This window comes from Coenobita brevimanus, chromosome 68, assembly GCF_032717465.1.
Source record: "Coenobita brevimanus isolate Jiangsu-jjx chromosome 68, ASM3271746v2, whole genome shotgun sequence".
In the NCBI taxonomy this organism is placed as follows: Eukaryota; Metazoa; Arthropoda; class Malacostraca; order Decapoda; family Coenobitidae; genus Coenobita; species Coenobita brevimanus.
This window is the reverse complement of record NC_137021.1, coordinates 17,719,176-17,741,095: the sequence shown is the minus strand read 5'-3', so window position 1 is coordinate 17,741,095 and position 21,920 is coordinate 17,719,176. Positions and strand designations below refer to the sequence as shown.

The following is a 21,920-nucleotide window of genomic DNA, read 5'->3' as shown; positions in this document are numbered from 1 at the left end:
GTACTCCCATCCATTGTTGACAATTTAGCCATTTCTCCACGTTCTTGACTCCCCTCCCTACCTCCCCTCCATTACCCTATCCTCTCGCCTGCCCGGCCGTGCTACGCTAAGTAAATCTTCCCTGGAATTTTTCACTGATTTCATTCATTGAAATAAGCCCTATGCCCTTTTCTTATACCAAATAATATATACAAGAAAGAAATAAGGTAAGTGAGAGTGCCACACACCTAGAATTGGCTAATTATCACGTGACAACACCTCACGTGCAGTCGTTCGCTAATTTTCGCTGTTTATTTCCCCTTGAAATATTCCGTATAATCTATTTTCGTAATAAAAATATATATAAGAAAGGAAGGGAGAAGCCTAAGTGATATTTACATTCACCTGGAACTTCCTAATTTATTATGTACTGTCTTCGCTTCCTGCCAATCATTTCATTGCTATATATTAGCGGGTCTCACAAGGCTGAAGGTGGCAGTATTGCACTCACACTAGCCAGGCGGCAGGAGGCCACCGCTATCAGTTCGCTGTCGTCTTTCAAGGTGAAGGTATGTCGGATTCGCTCCTGCTAACTTCTGCTGCTTTTTAGCCCCATGCAAAGGGCCCAGTGACCTTTACCCCCTACTAAACCTCATGTGGAAAGAGGCAAAGGCCTGACAATTGAGAGAGAGTGACTACGATCTTTCTGTTGAGTAAAACAGTGCAAGTGGAATTGTAAATAATGTGTAAATAATGTGTAAACAGCAAGTGAAAGCAATGAATGTAAATATAAGTGAACAGTGGAAAATAATTTTATATGTTACTTCAAGTGACAGTGCATAACACAGTGTAAATAAAATAGAAATGTAAATAATGTAAATAAAATAGAGAACGTAAATAGAAATGTAAATGAGTAGTATTATAAGAATACGAGTATATATACTAGGAGTAATGAGAGTGAAAGTTTCACTCTAGCATGTATGAATACTATGAGTTATGAGAGTGAAGGTGAAAGTGACATTCACTCTCAATGCTAGTATACAGGACGAGAAAGTGAATGCTACGTATTTTACTAAAGGAAATTGAATCCCTACAGAGACAATAAACTACTATTACTGAAGGAAACTTATGGATAAAGACTGTATATATATATAAGTGTTATATAGTAATAGAAATATAAACTGTGAGTGTTTTTATGAATAATAAATAACACCACCAGCGGCGAACGATCGGAAGTGGGATGGTCATACGCCCTCGTAATTTTCATTGCTTTCACAGTGTTTTTTTTTTTTTGGAGTATGGATTCCAAACTATTTGAGAATCATAGAACAGTGTTTCTAGTGATAATATTAGGCTGTGGTAATCATATTACGAGTTGTCGTGGAGACTTCGTTACCCAACTTCAGAGGTCTCCACAAGTCCTACGGTACTCGATGAAGGCTCAACAAACATCCCAGGAGAAAGCTGAAGGTATGTGCCATAAGCATATGTGATTTTAATAATCTAGGACTAATAACTGATTTTTGGCAAATATTTTTAGAGAGTCTGTCGGAGCGCGAATATGCACGGGGGAGCCGCAGGTCAAAGCAAAACAAGCTCGCGGTTTAAGGGTTAATATGCCATAACACAATATGTAACATTTATAGGCATATAACAGTTATAAGCTTTATATCATAGCACAATGTAACGCTCACACAATATGTAATACTTGGTGTTCAGGTGGAGACGTACTGTACACATCCTCTGGCCAGACTGCAAACACATACCAGACGATCATTATGGGGTAGCTGATGAATGTCAGTTAGCTCATGTGATGGAAATGTACTAGAACTACACACATACACACACACACATACACACGTAACCCAGCCGGAAACTGCCAGTAATATATTTCCAGAAATCGAAGGTGAAGGTCAGATGGCCCGAGAGAGCCACACAAGACAGAATGGGAATTGGACATATGAAAGAAGGAAGCTTAAGAGATAGGGCAGAGTGGTTCGCTGTCACACTGACAATATGTGGGTCATGTCACTCTGTCCATCACATGGAAACAGAAGTCAACATGGTCTTTATATAACAAATTTGCACAAATTTTCTCATATCAACATAAACTAGCTGATACCGTGAACACTCTATTTATGATTGTAAAGAACAATGGCACTGGAAGGAAATAATACAGTAAAAGTCCTTTAATATGGAATGCAGTAGCCCAGGGACCTCCAGGATTATCAGATTTTCTGGACTATCAGACAGGTACCTGAAAACGTTCAAAACAAACCCACCCAAAATACATAATAAATTATAATAATTAAAAAATGATTATGGTAGAATACTCATTGATAGGGTTAGGCATATGACAGAGGAGCTAGATGGAGAAGAACAAGGGGATTTAGGAAGGGAAAAGGGTGTGTAGATCAGATATTTGTTCTAAGATGTTTAGTGGAGAAGTATCTAGAGAAGGGAAGGAAAGTGTATGCTGCCTTCATGGACTTGGAGAAAGCTTATGACAGAATAGATAGGCAAGGTATGTGGAAGGTATTAAGAATATATGGAGTGGAGGGGAAATTGTTGAGTGCTGTGAAGAGTATGTACGAGGGAGCTAGGGTTACAGTGCGAGTGGATGGTGAGCTGATTGAGTTCTTTGATCTCAATGTGGGACTGAAACAGGGTTGTGTGATGTCTCCATGGCTGTTTAATATATACATGGATGGGGTTGTAAAGGAGGTGCAGGGTAGGGCAGTGGATGTGAGGGTGGTTCTAATGAATGAGGGTGAGATTTGGAAGCTTCCGGTGTTGCTGTTTGCTGATGATACAGTACTGTTGAGTGAAGATGAATGGGAGTTGCAAGGTTTGGTGAATGAATTTGGGACAGTGTGTAGGAGGAGGAATCTGAAAGTTAATGTAAACAAAAGTAAAGTTATGGTGTTTGAGAGGAATGAAGTCACAGAGTGTGCAGTGAGGTTGGATGGTGAGGATATGGAGAATGTGAGTGCATTCAAGTACTTGGGTAGTGTGATGAGTAAGGATGGAACTTTGGGGGATGAAGTGCGTGAAAGGGTACAGCAGGGAAGGAAGGTTGTTGGTACACTGAAAGCAGTGATGAGAAATAGGGAGGTAAGTATGGAAGTTAAGAAGTCACTGCATGAGAGTATTGTGATCCCTACCCTGACATATGGAAGTGAGGCATGGACCTTGCAAGAGGGGAACAAGTCAAGAGTGAGAGCAGTGGAAATGAGTTACTTGAGAGGAGCATGTGGAGTGACGTGGAGGGACAGGTTGACGAATGAAGAAGTGAAGGAACGCTGTGGGGTCGATGTGGATGTGGTTGAGAAGATTAGGAGAAATACACTGAGGTGGTTTGGACATGTGAAGAGAATGGAGAATGAAAGACTGACTAAGAGGGTGTATATAGGTGAGGTGGAGAGAGGGAGAGGGAGAGGTAGACCGAGGATGAGGTGGAGGGATGGAGTTGAGAGGTATATGAGGGAGGGGGGGGTGAGTTGGGGGGAGGGTAGTCAAATGGTGGGTGACAGAGCGACTTGGAGGCGTTTTGTCTGCGGCCACCCTTTGCGGGATTAGGGCGTCGGGCTATAGATAGATAGATAGATAGAAAAAATTATAGTTTTCTTTACTTACCTTTGTAGTGTAATGCAGATGTAGGTTGTCTGAGGTGCGGAATTGGATAGTTCAGCACACTGCTTTTGGCTATTTTTAGATATTTTTCTATCTTTGGCTGATTTTTCTCGATTTTTTACCCAAAAAAGCTAAAAATTACCCTGGACTGAAAATTCCGAACCATCAAGTTTTCTGAACCACTGGATGCCAGATTACACTGTGTAACAAATTTACACCAATTTTTTGTTTATACTGATTTTTATGCTTTTTCTGATCAACGTCAATGCGTACATTCCAAATATGCTGTTTGTTTTCGTGTAAATCTAGAGTTACAGGAATTATGCAACAACATATGTATCATACAAGGACAGGAATTGCAACTTGTTACCATTTCGAGAATGCTGAGAATGTCAAAGAATTTAGATATTTCCGGGTGTATATTATGTATATAACCAGAAAATGAGCAAACAGTAACATCACAAGGAATGCAGGGCACACTGTATCTAAATGCACTTTTGATCTTGACCTTCTTCTTTAGGTGTTATGACAATCACGTAACAATGCCCAAAAGTAATTGCCCATCACTGCCTCGTTCCACCTGCCCTGATATCTGATTTCTATCAGCAGAATGTCCTGATGGAACTGTTCACCATGCTCCTCACTGACTGCATCCAAGTTGCTTTTGAAGAAATCAAGGTGGGAATCCAGATAGTGCAATTTGATCGACATTCTGCATCCAAGCCAGTGGAATGCACCAATCAAGTCATCGATGAGCTGTGCAGAATCTGGTCTCCTCTGGTTGCCAAGAAAACCTTCCACAACCCCTCTGAAAGCATTCCAAGCACACTCTTCAACATCGGTCAATTTACCCTGTAATTCACAACTTGCAAGCATTCTCTGAACTTGCAGCCCGGTGAATATGCCAGCCGTTACTTTTGCCATGCTCAACTTGGGAAACATTTATCTGATATGCAGAAATGTATCGCCATCCTTGTCGATGGCTTTCACAAACTGTTTCACAAGAACAAGTTTTATGTGCAGCAGCAGTAGCAATACCTTCTCTCTGGAGATCATAGGAGTTTTCGAAACATTGCACGAGCCTGGTGTAAGACTCTCTCTGAGAGGCCAGTCTTTCCTCACAAAATGTTATGTTCTGCATCGCTCAGGCTGCCCCACAAGCATAAAAAAAATTACTACTTTGTATAACCGCCTTGCATTCCAAGTAGGAAAGAGATCATTTTGAAATCCCCACAAACCTCCCATTGTGATCTGAGTACTTGATTTTTGTCACACAAATCTTCACATTCTCATAGCTTTCTTTCATTTCCACAGAATGTGCAACTAGAATTGATGGGAGTTCATTGCCGTTATGCAAAAGTACAGCTTTTAGGCTCTTCAAAGAACTGTCTATGGCACCATTCTGAGGCCTTATAATCTACTTCCATGGCTTGAAACAAGCCCTTAACATCAAAACAATAGCACAACGAGGTTTCTCCACAAAATCTGAAGGATGTAAACTTGCCGTGGCAATTCCTGTAACTCAACATGCAGCTGGGATCCAACAAGTTCCATTCACTTAGACATGATCCCAGCAGCTCAGCACTGGACTTGGTGAGTCCTAAATCTCAGACCAAGTCATCCAGTTCTTGATGACTGGGAAAGTATGGAGTGTCTCTGGAACGTTCTCCAACAAACGATTCATCATCACTTTCCCCTCCGTCATCGACGATGTCCTCATGGTCAGAGATAACTTCCGTGTCCACAGGAGGGACAGGAATCGCCAGCTCATCATTGTGAGGCACCAGAGAGATTGAAGAAGGCAAATTTGGATATACAGTGTGTCCTCGATAAACGAAAGGGATAGGGACTGAAAAATCCTTTCATAATTCAAAATTTCATATATCGGGACAATTTTCCCCATTGAAATACAGCAGAACCTCTCTCATTCGGACCATATGGGGGGAAGGGTTGTTCGAATTAGCAGATTGTCCGGACCATCAGGGTAATCTCCAGTTCATACCAAAAACTATATACATATGGTATGTTTGTTAATTATTAACATATGTGGCATATGTCAACCCTACGTAACTGCGAAAGATGAAAGGATACTAAAATAACCAAACTAATCATGTACGATAGTTTTGTATTGCATAATTTACAGGTAAGGCCATGACAAGAAACTAGCCTACATTTTAAATTGTAGTAAGTGACTAAGGCCCGTGTAGGCAAAAAAAATTAATTAACTGTAATATTTGGAAAAAAAAAAAAAACTTATGTGGGCAAAAAATACATTGTCATTTTTGGAATATTGATAACGCCCATATGGGCAAGAAGCTAATGTTTGATGTACAAGTAAAGCACATTTAAGTACAAAAAATAACCTACAGTAATCATTAAACACTGCAAAATATTCTGACCCATTTTTGTGTAAGCAAACTCCTCCATTTAACACCTTTATTCGTTGCAGAAGCTACACTTGCATTAAGGGGCATGGTAAGGAGGATTAACTTTTGAAATACAACGTAAAAATATAAATGGTTGGTGAACTAGTTGATGGAACAAATGCTAGCGTGTGTTTAAACAAGCGCCCATGTTGCGACCTAGCGTGATCCGAGACAACGAATGACGATCGCTTTCCGCGCCGATACTGAAAATGACTTTAGAATTACTTTCAACATATTTTTGGAGCTTATTATTTTTAAATATTGTCCGAATTAACAGAAATCCGGATCAAAGGGGTCCGGACCAAAGAGGTTCTACTACAGAGAAAACGGGGGAATGCATCCCAGGACCCTCTCAGACCCCCTACCTAAACTTTACTCCTCCTATTTTGAGGTAAGTAATACCTGTAGATGTAGAGAATGAGGTGGCCATTTACTTGTACATCTCCTTTTTCTTGGTCACAGTCCCAACGGTGGAGTCTTTCAGCCGTGGCCGTGGCGTGCAGGTGCAAATGGACTGAGGGGGAGGGGGGGGTCGGGGGATTTCTGCAACTGGAGCTGTCTGTTGTAGCAAGCAATGGTGGCCCCTAACTTCTGTAGCAGGTCCAGCCCCAGATATCCGTCGTAATTGTGGCAGGAAGAGTCAAACACAATGAACTTGTGATGTGTCGATGCCAGTTGATGGGTGTCAACACGCAGGGCCCATGTTTCCCCACGGACCGGCAGGAGGCCATTCCCCGCATCCACAAGATGAGTAGCCGTCGGGAATAGCAGGCCGAAGGTCGACTCATGACAGGAAAAGTAGTTACTATACAGGCAGAATCTGGCCACTCCCGTGTCGACCAGAAGTCTGCCTTTGACCCCGTTCAGCTACATCTTGTGGTAAACTGGGGGGCGGTATTTGGGGGAAGTGGCCCTTGCCACTGTGGGAAGGTGCAGGGGCGGTCCTAAAAATCCAACTGCTGGGGGCCTCCTTCTTCTTCCACCGGCTCCTGCTCCCCGGGTTTGGTATCTTCCGCAGGTGCAGATTCGTCCTCTGGCTCCTCATTCTCCAGGAAGGAGACATTACATCGGCCTGGAGTGGTTGTCTTTTGCCTGGCAGCTTTCAATTGGTCCCTGATATCATGCAGTGAGCACCTGGACCTGCAAGCGGAGAACTCCCAGGGATTCACCAGAATGAGGTTGGGGTTCTCCTTGTGACTGGGAAGCCGGTGGGTGGGGCATGCCCTAGGCGGGCTGGGTGCTGGGGTGGGGCTAGTGTGGGTCATAGGCGGACGTGGCTTGACTGGAGGAGCTGGGATGTTCGTGGGGAACTTTTTCACCACGTTGATTTGCTGGGGTGTGGGACAGGAGGTCAGGAGGTGGCGTATGAGTTGGATATCCTTACCCATGTCTCTGGTAGGGTCATGGATTGTAAAATGCTTCTTGACCATGCTGGGAAACACTCTGAGGAGAGTATTGAAAGTGTGTTGCTTGTGGGTTTCATCATCTGCCTCCGGGTAGGCAGCAGTGACCAGGCGTCTGGCCTGGATTAGAGTGTCATCCAAATTGGTCATCAAAAGTTAAGCTATCCAACTGGGATGTCACCACCACTTTACTTAATGAAGGGGTGATGGCCTGAATCATAAGTTTCATGAAATTCTGCCAGGTGAGCCCCAGGACGATCTTGGGTGCAATATTGGCTGCCGCTTTACCCAGCAGCTGGAGTGTAACCAAAATTTACTGGTTGTCATCTTCGAACCCGATGTCTAGCAAAGGTTTAATAATTGCCAGGTATGTGTGAACATCATACTGTTCGGGGTCGAATTTAGGCAATTGCATATGGGGTTTGGTTGCCATTTTGCTGGTATTTCCTGATTAACTCTCTCGTATGCCTGGATCAAGAACCACCACTTTCCACCAGTGTAATGCTAGGTGTTTTAGGGTCGGCTTCCTGTCCCTCTAACGTCTAGTGTGTAGCTGGGTTCCCTTTTCTAGACCAGAGATTAGACAAATAAGAGAGAGGCAGGACACAAAAACTCAAGGCAACAACCTTACACGTGTATTGCTAAATTCTACAAGTGGAATGGGTAGATGTCACAAGAGTAATTATACTGAACAATTATAAACCTTAGGCCTAGATTGTGGGTGTCAGTATCACGCAGGATACTACTCGGGACAATATCGGGTAAAGTGAACAGCACTATAATCAGGAGTCCTAGGGCAGTGGGGCCAAATACTATCACTTAGGGGAAGTCTAGATTTTATCTATCAGGTGGAGTTCTGTTCACTAGGGCCATGGCACTGTTTTCACTGTTGGCAGTCTAACTTGTTTGTCCGTTGTTGTTAATTATTGTTCTTAGCCTGGAGCCTCCGTATGAACTTAGTGTGAGGCTATATCACTAGATGGTAGCGTGTTCACTCAGACACTTATTTCACTGCCCTGCAGTATTCATTGTCTCACTGTTACTTTATTTATTCCACCTTTCTTTTACACTAACACTGATGCTTTTAATTCTCTGACTTCCCGTACTCTGATAATTCACTGTTCTGCCCTTGCTTCACTGTATCACTTTCACTGTCATTCACTTTCGGGACTGGGCGTAATGGCAGTCAGGTACAAGGGCAGCAGGAACAGCTCAGCCTAACTACGGACGGGGCTGAGTTCTGCCGGAGGCCCTCCGTATTCAGGGGCCATGGGATCACACGTATGGGAATCCTCTCTTGTCCAGGGCTGCTGGTGACGAAGGGTCCCGCGCTCTCGGGGCTCGGAGTGGGAGTCTGGCCCTCTGGACTGGGGCCGAACAGCTGCCTGAATATTTCATTCAGGCATCTGACGGAGGACGAGGATCTCCAGTGTTGGGGTGTAGGGATGTACCGCCCGGGGGTCCTGGGGGCAGTCTGGAGGTCCTGTGGACTGTAGTCTCCGGTGGTCGGGGACTCTGTCAGGAGTGGGCTGTGACGTCCACCCCCATCAGGGTCCGTCAGTTGAGTCCTCTCAGGAACCGGCTGCAATGAGAAGATCCCAGTGGTGGTTACAGGGTCTCTCCAGTAGTCCTCCAGGCTGGGGCCTCCCTCTGGGTCGTAGTCTTGTGTTGGGGAGTCAGCACCTGATGGAGGAACGACTACCGGCCGTCCCCTGCCATAGGGCCCGGCTACTGGCTGTGGCCTTCTAGGGGTGCGGCTAACAGCCGTTGCAAAGGCCCAGTTACTGGCCGTGGCCTGGGGAAGGGAGTGGGTACAGGCCGATTCGAGGGCACCTTCGGAGCGGCTACCAGCCGTCTCCTGACGAAGGCGGGAGCGGCTACTGGCCGTCTCCTGTAGGAGGGTTGAGCAGCTACCGGCTGTCTCAGGGGTGCTGACTGGAGCTAGACTAATAGCCCCACACTGTGGTTGTGAGTGGTCAGCTCGCCCGGAAGGTAGTTTCACTTTCCTGCTATGGTGGCAGCAGGCGATCTCCGGGTCATAGGGGCGCGTAGCCTGGGCGGACTTATGTCCCTGTCACCCGGAGTCAGGTTGCGCTCTATTTGCCCCTCCGTAGGCTCCTTCTGGGGGTGTTGGGCTGTCCTCCGTGAGACTATACTGCATTTTACCTTAATAATTATATCTCACCGTTTGACCTGATGGTGCGTATAAGTGGAGGTAATTTACATGGGGTAAGGTGGTAAGGAGTAAAAATGAGAATTTCTCTGATGCTCCACATAACGCCCTATAAGTCTAAGCTTCTCAGTCAGCTTCAGGACAAATATAAACTTTCACAGCTACAAGGTTCGCATCACTTCCTTCGCATGATCTTTATCTTCTCCCGGTCCTTCCAAATTGTTATGACGGTGCTTTCATTTACTCCATACTTTTTTGCCATTTCGGTAAACGTACGCATTGCTTAAAGCAGTAGAAGGACCTTACCAATTCAATTCATATTCTTCCAGTTTGTCTTCGATGTTTTTCTGACCATTTTCAGGGTGATAAATTACCACTTCCTGCAGAAAAACTTCCCACTTTTTATCATCACATTCCTTAAGCCGTACCTATGACTGTCTTGACATACTCAAAGGTGGTTTTCGTCTCCCAATTTCCCAATTGGATGCTAAGTAAGATTAGGTTAAATTATTAGGTAGCTAGGTTAGGTTAAGTGTAGTTAAACACTTAGGATAGGCCCTTTCGCTGTAACCCTGACAGGTCAAACAAGTTGACACAATGCACACAGCTAAAAACAACGGGGAATCAGATTTAGAATGAAATATTTGTTTAACACCCAGAAGTAATCCAAAAAATATAAGACTATCAGGAAGAAGAAGAGCGAAGAATGTGGAACTGAATGCTAACTTATGATCAAATATGGATGGAAGTAATTTTTTTTTCTGACTAGCAAACATTTTCATTCAGTTTTGTCCCCTTAAACTGCGAAACCCATATGACTGAGTTAAAGTCAGTAAGACGCGAGAAAGGACTTTATAGCCGTATGCTCAGTCAGTCCGAAACGTGTTGGGAAGCATGAATTCGAACGAAAAATGATGAACTGAACACTGACTTATGAGAACACATGGATGAAAGTTTTTTTTTTTTTTCTAATTAGGAAACATTTTTGTTCCATTTCGTCCCCTAAAACTGTGAAACCCATTATGAGTGTGGGGTAGAATTAGGCGAGGCGCAAGAAAGGACTGATAACCGTATGCTTAGTTAGTTGGAAATGTGTTGGGAAGCACTAAATCGAACGAAGAATGTGGAACTGAACGTTAACTTACAAGAACACATGGATAAAAGAGTAACTTTTGTCTAATTAGCAAGGATTTTCATTTCATTTCGTCCCTTAAAAATGCAAAACCCATTATGAGTGGGTAAGAACTAGGTGAGGCACGAGAAAGGACTGATAACCATATGCCCAGCTGGTCCGAAATGTGTTAGGAAGCATTAAATCAAATGAAGAATGTGGAACTGAACCCTAACTTACGAAAACACACTTTCCCCCCCCCCCTGATTAGCATACATTTTCGTTCCATTTCGTCCCCTGAAATTGCGAAACCCATAAATTTCATCTACCTATTTGGCCTTGAGAGTGCCCATGAAGCATATTTCCATTCTGTATGCGATTCATCTCACCACCGGGAATCCTCAGCTACGAACGATACACGCCCAGTCGCTTCAAAACTAACCATAGGTTTTTCTCAAAAATATGCTCAGTGTGTTTCCCAAGCAAAATTTTCTCAATCTAACACCAAACCTATCCCACTCGGGCTGCTTGGCTGAGGTGGCTGGGTGTGGTATTGAGATAAATACCCATACAGAATGGAACTATGCGCCCAGGTACCTAGAGTTTAGAGGGTGACGTCATCGCGCGCGACTTTCAAATCAAGTCGTCAGTCCAGCTGACTTCCCGCGTGTTGACATGACTTGTCTCAGAACAAAAACGTGTTACTCAACCACGTGTTACTCAAGAATTGAGTGTACGGTATTTTCCTGACCCAGCTCACTGCCTTTTAATTTCCAGAATATCCCACCCACTTCCTTGCTCATCACATTCATTTCTTTACCTCCTCCCTCCCCCTTTGGACAGCTTCATGGTGTGAGAGAGGTCACACCTTCATAGATACGTTAATTTCTTCCAATCAATTAACATAATACATGTATCAGTGTAAACTTTTGCTATAAAAAACATGTTACTTTCCAAGTGAAAGTAACTAAAGTTTACAGTCTCTAACCCTCCTCAGTCACCTCCTTGACAAAGAATTTTCTGTGGACAGTTGACTTTATGCATAAATGACTATGCTATCATGTCTAAGGAGTTATGACTTCCTGATTTTGACTATGAAATCAATAAGCAGTGAAATAACAGTGACCCCCACATGCGCAGACTTCCTGTGTGCAGATTCTTAGTGCACGCACAAAAAGAGCACCACCAAGAACACTGTGATGCAGAAAATGCAATGTGAATGTGACATGTTTTTCTTATAGTACTGTTCCTAACAGTTGAAAATGCCCTTGCAGTTAGTTTTTTCCAAACTTTTATATATTTAAATCTCTTTAACAACACTGTCTTATGTCTGCTGTACCTCTATAAGGCAGGTTATACCCTTAGGATGTGTATTTATAGTCTACTTGGGGTCATAGAAGGTCTTTTGTAGGCATGCCTGTTTTTAATTCCTTTACACCCAGTTACTTGATGTACTGTACTGCTGCTTACTTCTTCCTCCATCTTCATCATTATTTTCTGTGTCTGCTCTCCTCTTTCCTATTTCTCCCATCCTTCATGTCACTTTTTATTACTCTTCTTTTAAATTCAGGTAGCTCTACACCGAGTGACAAACCTAATGGTTTGCTGTAACCCAGAAAATCATTAACACTGCTGAGTGGTAACCATATAACCAAATAACGGGGTGATGTGGAGCCTAATTTGGTGCCCCTATTAACTGGGCATTCCGGAACCAAACCTCCACTCTGTCCTCTGCAGGGAAGCACCGATTCACTGCACAGGAGGGCCTTGTATGGACAGTTGCTTTCCTGCAGTTGATGGGTCTGCTCATAGACAATCCAGGGTTACCCAACAACAACAACAATAATAAAAACAACAACAAGTGTAGGTTATGCCCTTAGGAAGAACATCTGTAATCAAGCTACTGTAGGTGGGTATTTAGTACACTAGCTGGGGTCAGGCTGGAGGGTTGGTTAAGACAGTTATATTTTGGTAATGGGGCCTCTGATGCAAAAACCTATAACCCTTAATCCTTGCACATGCAGAGGTCACTGTAATGTCATTCTCATTCATTCCTGACAACCACCATCTAACAAACCAAAGTATCCCCACTTACATTCATTCCTGACACCCACCATCCAGCAATATTCTCTTCACCTATTCCTGCTGAAGTGGTTCAGACAGTTAGCCACTAAGAATCCCTCCCATACTTTCAAATTTCTATAACATACACAGCAGCCTGAACTAGAGAGGATGCTGAATGGGTACAACATTATCATACCAACAATTTCATCTGGACCCACACAAAATGTTTGAGCCATATTTGATCTAAATCAGATCAAGTACTGATGAGAAATTTTAATAACATATACATTTACACACATACAAATCAGCATAAACAGATACTGTACATACGTAGAAACCAACTCAACTACAATAGCTATGCCCTTTAAATCAGTAATTAGAACTGTCACAGTACACCTATCTATCTACTGCCAGATGCATTAATCCCAAAAGGGGTGGCCACAAACAAATCACCTCCAAGTCACCCTGTCCCCTGCTATTTCACAGCCCTCCTCCCAGCTCACACTCCCCTCTCTCATATATCTCTTCACTACATCCCTCCATCTCATCCTCGGCTCCATCCTCTCCACACGGCCGAACCACCTCAAGGTGTTTCTCCAAATGCTTCCTATCACATCCACATCCACACTACAAGGTTCCTTCACTTCCTCATTTGTCAGTCTGTCTCTCCATAAAACTCCACATGCTCCACTCAAGTAACTCATTTTCACTGCTCTCACACCCGTGTCCTTCCAACAAGGTCCATACCTCTCTTCCATACGTTGGAGTTGGTATCACAATACTATCATGCAGTGACTTATTTACTTCCATGCTCAGTTCCCTATCTGTTATCACTGCTTCAATGAACCAGCAACCTTTCTTCTTTGTTGTACCCTTTCAAGCACTTCATCCTCCAACCTTCCATCCTTACTCATCACAATACCTAAGTACTTAAATGCACTCAAATTTACCAATTCCTCATCATCCAACCTCACTGTACATTCAGTGACTTCATTTCTCTCAAAGACCATAACTTTACTCTTCCCTACATTCACCTTTAGATTCCATTTCTTACACATCCTCCCAAACTCATTCACCAAGCTGTGCAGTTCCCCTTTATCTTCACTTAACAATACAGTATCATCTGCAAACAACCATACAAGAAGTTTCCAAACACTGCCCTCTCTCATTAGGGCAGCTCCAACATCCACTGCCCGACTTTGTATCTCTTTTATTACCTTATCCATATACAGATCGAACAACCACAGAGACATGACACATCCCTATTTCAATCTAACAGTCAGACAGAGAAATTCACTTCAGCCTTAGCATCCTCATACATATTCTTCATGGCATTCAACAACTTCCCATTTACTCCATAATATATTTCACTTTTCTTGTCTATCCACTCTGTCATATGCTTTCTCCAAATCCATGAACACTGCATACAACTTCCTTCCTTTCCCCAGAAACTCTTCCACTAAACATCTAAGGATGAATATCTGATGTACACAACCTCTTCCCTTCTTAAAACCTCCCAGCTCTTCTCCAACTAATTCCTACGTTATTTCCCTAACTCTGCCAATAAGTAACTTACCATACACTTTTCCTATTACACCCAAAGACAAATGCCCCTATGATTTCTACACACTTCTTTTTCCCCTCTTCCTTTGTACAGGGGAATAATTATACCTGACTTCCAATCCTCTGGGACTCTACCTTCCTCCCAGGCCAATCTGCACATCTTCCACATCTATTCTACTACAGTCAAACCGCCTATGGCACGGACTTCTATGCCGCGGTTTTCTATGACACGTCAGAACCCAAAAAAAAAAAAAAAAATGAACTATGCGCATAAAATACCTATGGCGCGGGGGCGTGGCAAGGTTTGAAACGCATATTTTGCCTCAGAACCCCCAACCCTACCCTTTCCACTTTAGCACTACCGTTATCGAAGTTAGGTACATTCAGTATTTTATGGCCTTAAAGCCCTTTATTATTTATTGTTTAGTGTTTAATCCATGTGTAATACATGCATTGACTGATTGCTTGATTGTGTGCCCGTGTAAAGTGGGGAAAAATGGGGAAAAGTGGGGTTAAAAAGGAGACTTTGGGAGAACGTCCAGAACCAAATTCCATTTTTCCCACAGGTTTAGTTATTTGCATGGCACGGTTTTCTATGGCATGGGCTTGGCCCAGAACCAATTAGCGGGGCCTTAGGCGACTTGACTGTACTATCTCTCCCCCATGCTTTAGCATTTCGCCACACACACCATCAATTTCTGGGGCTCTCCCTATTTTGGCTTTCTTCTTTGCTTCCACTACTTCCATCCTACTGATCTCTTCCCCCTTCTCACCTCCCTCCTTCTCCCATCCACTTATACTCACATTACTTTCATTCTCTATGTTTACCAGTTCCTTAAAGTGTTCTCTCCATCTGCTCGCCTTTTCTCCTTTCTCCACTAGCAATCTGCCATTTTTATCTTTCACTCCTCTGCTACCTTCTTTATCACCCTCCACTTTACACTCAAATTCCTTCCAAACTCCTCATCCGCTGTCTTCATTCTCTCTCTTACTAATCTTTCATCTCTTTCATTCTCTATACATATAACTCTCTCTTCCGTCTCTCAACATCCTTCATGCTGCTGCTTCCCATCCACTCACTATATACCGGTACTTTCTTCTTTTGTGCCACAGCTTGTCTCACTTCTTCATTCCACCATTTTGTTCCCTGCATCCCCTTTCATCTTCTCTTCATTCCACACACCACCTTACATGCTGCACATTCTTCTGTGAATATCTTGCGCACACCTCCCATGTCCCCCATCTGCTCTGAATCATATTTGCCCAATCGCTCCTCCACTTCTCTCTTATATTCAGTCTTTTTTTCCATCCTCTTGCAACCTCTCTACTCTCCTTGTATGGACTACTTCCTCCTGTCCTTCCCTCCTATTCCTCCATTGTACATGAAGCTTGATTTTTACCACCATCAAGTGATCATCAGAAAGTCCACTCCCCCAGCCTCTGTATGCTCTTGCATCCATTACATACCTTCCCATTGTCATTCACACACACATAATCAATCATTCCCTGCAAATCATTCAGTTCACCACCAACCCTTCTCATCACTCGCCACATATACCTGTAGATCATTTTGTGTCTGAAGAGAGTATTGGCTATCACTAACCCTCTCCCTGCACAAATGTCCACTAGGGCACAGCCATTCTCATCCACTTCTGCAGGCATATCCCACCCACCAGCTACTCCATCCACCTTCACATTCCCTACTTTTGCATTCATATCTCTAATCAAAAACACTCTCTATGACACAACAAGGTGCCAGAACCCCCCCCCCCCCCCAAAAAAAAAAAATGAACTATGCACATAAAATACCTATGGCGCAGGGGCGTGGCAAGGTTTGAAATGCATCTTTTGCCTCAGAACCCCCAACCCTACCCCTTCCACTTTAGCACTATCACTATCGGAGTTAGGTACATTCAGTATTTTATGGCCTTAAAGCCCTTTATTATTTATTGTTTAGTGTTTAATCCATGTGTAATACATGCATTGACTGATTGCTTGATTGTGTGTCCGTGTAAAGAGGGGAAAAATGGGGAAAAGTGGGGTTAAAAAGGAGACTTTGGGAGAACGTCCAGAACCAAATTCCATTTTTCCCACAGGTTTAGTTATTAGCATGGCACGGTTTTCTATGGCACGGGCTTGGCCCAGAACCAATTAGGGGGACTTGACTGTACTATCTCTCCCCCATGCTTAAGCATTTCGCCACACACACCATCAATTTCTGGGGCTCTCCCTATTTTGGCTTTCTTCTTTGCTTCCACTACTTCCATCCTACTGATCTCTTCCCCCTTCTCACCTCCCTCCTTCTCCCATCCACTTATACTCGCATTACTTTCATTCTCTATTTTTACCAGTTCCTTAAAGTGTTCTCTCCATTTGCTCGCCTTTTCTCCTTTCTCCACTAGCAATCTGCCATTTTTATCTTTCACTCCTCTGCTACCTTCTTTATCACCCTCCACTTTACACTCAAATTCCTTCCAAACTCCTCATCCGCTGTCTTCATTCTCTCTCTTACTAATCTTTCATCTCTTTCATTCTCTCTACATATAACTCTCTCTTCCGTCTCTCAACATCCTTCAAGCCGCTGCTTCCCATCCACTCACTAGATACTGGTACTTTCTTCTTTTGTGCCACAGCTTGTCTCACTTCTTCATTCCACCATTTTGTTCCCTGCACCTCCTTTCATCTTCTCTTCATTCCACACACCACCTTACATGCTGCACATTCTTCTGTGAATATCTTGCACACACCTTGATGCCATATTCATTGTTCGACAGCTTCAGGAAAAATATATTGGTAGGAGAAGGGATCTTCATTTTGTTTTTGTTGATTTGGAAAAGGCCTTTGACAGAGTCCCTAGAGAGGTGGTGAAGTGGGCAATGAGAAAGCTTGGCTTGGAGGAGTGGCTGGTTAGGGTGGTTATGGCCATGTATGTGGGTGCTCACACCCAGGTGAGAGTGAATGGAGATTTGAGTGATGAGTTTTCCGTGAATGTTGGTGTGCATCAGGGGTCAGTCTTGAGTCCCATGTTGTTTATCATGGTACTTGAAGCCCTTTCACGTGACTTTAGAAACGGACTCCCGTGGGAGTTGTTGTATGCTGATGATTTGGTGTTGATTGCAGAGAATGAAAGGGAGGCGGAGGAAAGGTTTAGGAAGTGGAGAGATGGTATGGGGCAAAAGGGTTTAAGGGTAAATGCAGATAAAACAAAAGTGATGATATCTAGGGTTGGTGGCGGTACTGTCAAAGACGAGGGAGAGTGGCCATGTGCAGTTTGCCACAAGGGCGTGGGAAGTAATTCCATCTTGTGCGGTGTGTGTGATAAATGGGTGCATAAGAGATGTAGTGGTATCAGAGGTAGACTGCGAGATAATGCTGATTTTATGTGTACGGCGTGCCGGGGTGAGCAGGTGGAGATCGTCAGACGTGAAAGAATTGAACTTGCTGGTGAATCTCTTGAGTGTGTGGAAGAGTTTTGTTATTTAGGAGACATGTTGTGTGCTGGAGGTGGGGCTGGAGCTAGCTCTGTGGCTAGGGTGAGAAGTGGTTGGAAGAAGTTCAGGGAGCTCTTGCCTCTCCTGACATTGAGGGGCTCTCCCTACGTGCTAAGGGGTCTTTGTATGCAGCGTGTGTTAGGAGTGTAATGCTGTATGGCAGTGAGACCTGGGCAGTGAAGGAGGAAGACATTCGCCGGCTCAGACGTACAGAAATGACAATGATTAGGTGGATGTGCAGTGCGTCCCTGCGTCCAAGGCCTGGAGGGGCTGGGTTTACAATGGAAGAGTTGAGAGGTAGGATGGGACTGGAGTGTATTGGTGTTGTGATGAGGAGAGGTAGATTGAGGTGGTTTGGACATGTGGAGAGGATGGGGGATGATAGTTGGGTGAGGAAGGTGAGAAGTGTTAATATTGGGGGTGGGGTTATGAGGGGTAGACCGAGAAAGACATGGGACGAGGTCATTAAGTGTGACCTTAGGGTTAAGGGACTGAACAGGGAGGCTGCAATGGATCGTGCAGCATGGAGAGCCACCATTAGGTGACCAAGGCCGACACATGCAAGCATGTTCGAGCCTTTAAAAACGAAAACGAAAACGAAAACCTCCCATGTCCCCCATCTGCTCTGAATCATATTTGCCCAATCGCTCCTCCACTTCTCTCTTATATTCAGTCTTTTTTTCCATCCTCTTGCAACCTCTCTACTCTCCTTGTATGGACTACTTCCTCCTGTCCTTCCCTCCTACTCCGCCATTGTACCTGAAGCTTGATTTTCACCACCATCAAGTGGTCGTCAGAAAGTCCACTCCCCCAACCTCTGTATGCTCTTGCATCCATTACATACCTTCCCATTGTCATTCACACACCCATAATCAATCATTCCCTGCAGTTCATTCAGTTCACCACCCACCCTTCTCATCACTCGCCACATATACCTGTGGATCATTTTGTGTCTGAAGAGAGTATTGGCTATCACTAACCCTCTCCCTGCACAAATGTCCATTAAGGCACAGCCATTCTCATCCACTTCTGCAGGCATATCCCACCCACCAGCTACTCCATCCACCTTCACATTCCCTACTTTTGCATTCATATATCTAATCAAAAACACTCTCTCATTCCTTTCAAACTTTTCCATGCACATTTCCACAATTGCCCAGAACTCTTCTTTCACTCTGTTTGTACAATCTGGCATTGGCATATACACACAATTACCCATGTTTATAATCCTACTTTCAATCTTACCCACACAATCCTTGAACCAACTGATCATTACTCTTTTATATTCTCCTTCCATCTCTTGCACACAACACATACCCCCTCTTTTGACCTCTCATTCCCACCTACTCCCGTGCAAATACCTTATCCATACTCCCACTCTCTCACCTCTCCATTTAGTTCCAGTTAATCAACATACATTATGTCCACTTTTGCACCCTCATGCTGGACACTCTGTCTCTCTTTTATCTCATCATTCACACCCCTTACATTGCATGTACCATGTCCTTTGTTCGGTGCACCTTTTATGCTGCTTATTTTCATATTCAGTATCCTTCCTTAAAAGAATTCTGCAATCATCATACATCAATTTATTGGACCTCAGAGTAATCTGCCACTCTCAATATGCAATCACATTCTTTTGCAATATTTTCTGAAAAGGGACAGTACCATAGGAATTTCTCAAAAAGGACAATACCATGAGAAATGGGGACACTAATTCAAAAGGGTGGCTCCACTGCCTAGGCAGACAAATATCTTTCAACTCCCTGCCTATCTGCCAAAAGAAGGATTGTGGACTGCAGGAGATGGGCAACTTAGTCAGCAGTTAACCAGGTTCTGATCATGAAGAGCCTGTGCGTGGGGTCACAACAACAATGTAAACAGCAACTGTGTGTGTGTGTGTGTGTGTGTGTGTGTGTGTGTGTGTGTGTGTGTGTGTGTGTGTGTGTGAACTGAATTATAACCTTTTCACAGAATAAAAAATACAGTACCACAAATAATTCCTTTCTTAATATTGCCGAATTCAGGCCAGACACTTGATTTACACTATTCTTACTTCACATTTGTGGTAGGTGGGGGTGCTCCCCATCCGCTCACTCGATGTAGTGCTGCTGTCGGGTGTCTGCCCTTTTCACTCCTCCATCCTTCTTTCCACCATCCTCTTCTGTCTTTCTTTCCTTCATTCTTTCCTCTTCCTTCTGCTTGTGGGTGACTCTACACTGAGTGACATGCCAAATGGTTTCCTGTACACCAGGAAACCATTTACTATGCTGGGTGGTAACCATATAACCAAATTTTGGCGCCTAATGGTTTAGTAATTATTGCGCTCCAATCAAACTGAGCCAGTGAAGGTTTATATCCAAGGGATGGTTAGGGTTGATTGCTCATGTAATGCCACTCAGGGATGAGTGAGGCTGGTCATTCTTATCTTAAATGTCGGGACCAACTGCCTAGTCCCAAGCTCCTACGCTCCTCATGGGGCAATGAAGGACTGGATGATGGATGGATGGATTGACTTACTTCACATTAGGCCTATGTCTGATTCACGAAATACAGTACTATAAGTCAAAATCTTTCCTGTTACAACTTTGTTAACACAATTACACTTCCTATTGCAGCTTTCCATTATTTTCAATTCATTACTAAATATCTAGTCAAACTTAACACTACTTATATCGTCCATGCAGCATTTACCTGGGGATTCCTGCTTGGAACCATGCCGCAGTCTTAAGATGTGGCTCCTCGGGTGGGGTAAGGGAGTCAGAACGTTCAGGCAAAGGTGGAGGTGAAACTGACCGCGTGCTTGAGGTGGACACATCAAGTCCCACTACACCTGATGATGCACTTGAGCTTACAGAGATCTGTGAGATACGCTTCAATTTCACATCATCAGAGATCCGGCTGAAAAAAAATAGGGAAAAGGTAAGACAGATAAATCTTTTTCTTTTTACTTAACACTAAACAGTGATCCCTTGGATATCACACACTTAGTGGTTTTCATTATCACTGTGAGATCAAAATCTGCACTCCTACTGTTACTGTGCAATTTTCAGCTAAAAAACATTGTTATCGTGCACCTGAGTTGGTTTCTGCTGAAAATGATGGTGTAGCATCTGTGGTTTCTGATGGCACTGAGGGATTCAGAGATGAGGCCATACTCAATGAGTCAATCCCAGGTGGTGGAAACCAATAACTCTCCATTCCCTAGCCTCGGAACCCCTTACTTCAAACCCATCTCAGGTCTCTCTATGGTATGTGTTTCTTTCTTGTTGTGCTCTTTTCATCACTTTCTATTAACTTAAACATGACTATGTGTGTTTCTGATATATACCATAACAGTATGCATGTATTCAATGGGTCTAAGTTGTAGTAAAAGAGAAGATTTGAGCTTGCATTTGGGATACCAATTAGAATAAATCCCATGGGTTCTGTGCTTTTGTTACTGTGCAGTTCCATTATCACGCACCATGTTCAGTACCAACTGTAAGCGAAAACCAAGGGATCACTGTCCTAATGGAGGCTCATTAGGTCAGTATGAAACTAATGGAGGTCCATTAGGTCAGTACAGCATGAGACTAATGGGGGGCCCTTAGGTCAGAGTAAGACTTTAATGGAGGCCCAGTAGGTCAATGGAAGCCACTAATGGAGGCCAGTAAGGTCAATATAAGACACTAATGGAAGACCCTTGAGTCAGTATAATGCAATGATAAATGCTCCTCAGGTTACTATAACATTACTGGAGGGGGCCACTGTAAGATAGCAATGAAGACACCTTTGATAACCGTGAAACAATAAAGGAAACATGTCAGGTCACTGCAGGACAGTAAAGGAAGCACATTTGGTCACTATAAGACAGTAAAGGAGGCTCTTTAGATCACTTTAAGACACTAATAAGGGTCTTCTGTCCCTTAATGACAGCAGTGAAAACCCATTAGATCAATGTAGAAAAGACACTGATGGAAGCCTTGTACGGCAATGTAAGAGGTCCCCTACCCCATGCAATGAAGACGTCTTGGCCTTGACATCACCCCAACCTCCCCAAGAAAGAAAACCCTGGATATATATCTACATGTATTA

General features: G+C 43.6%; 1 protein-coding gene across 1 annotated transcript in view; it reads right to left on the bottom strand.

Annotated features, from left to right (window-relative positions):
* The window catches only part of LOC145405765 (uncharacterized), a 2,040,591-nt gene that overhangs the window by 19,211 nt on the left and 1,999,460 nt on the right, over positions 1 to 21,920 (bottom strand). The window contains exon 10 of the mRNA XM_080276996.1: positions 20,538 to 20,744. Within this exon, the coding sequence (XP_080133122.1) occupies positions 20,538 to 20,744 (207 nt within the window). The remainder of the gene's footprint in view (positions 1 to 20,537; positions 20,745 to 21,920) is intronic.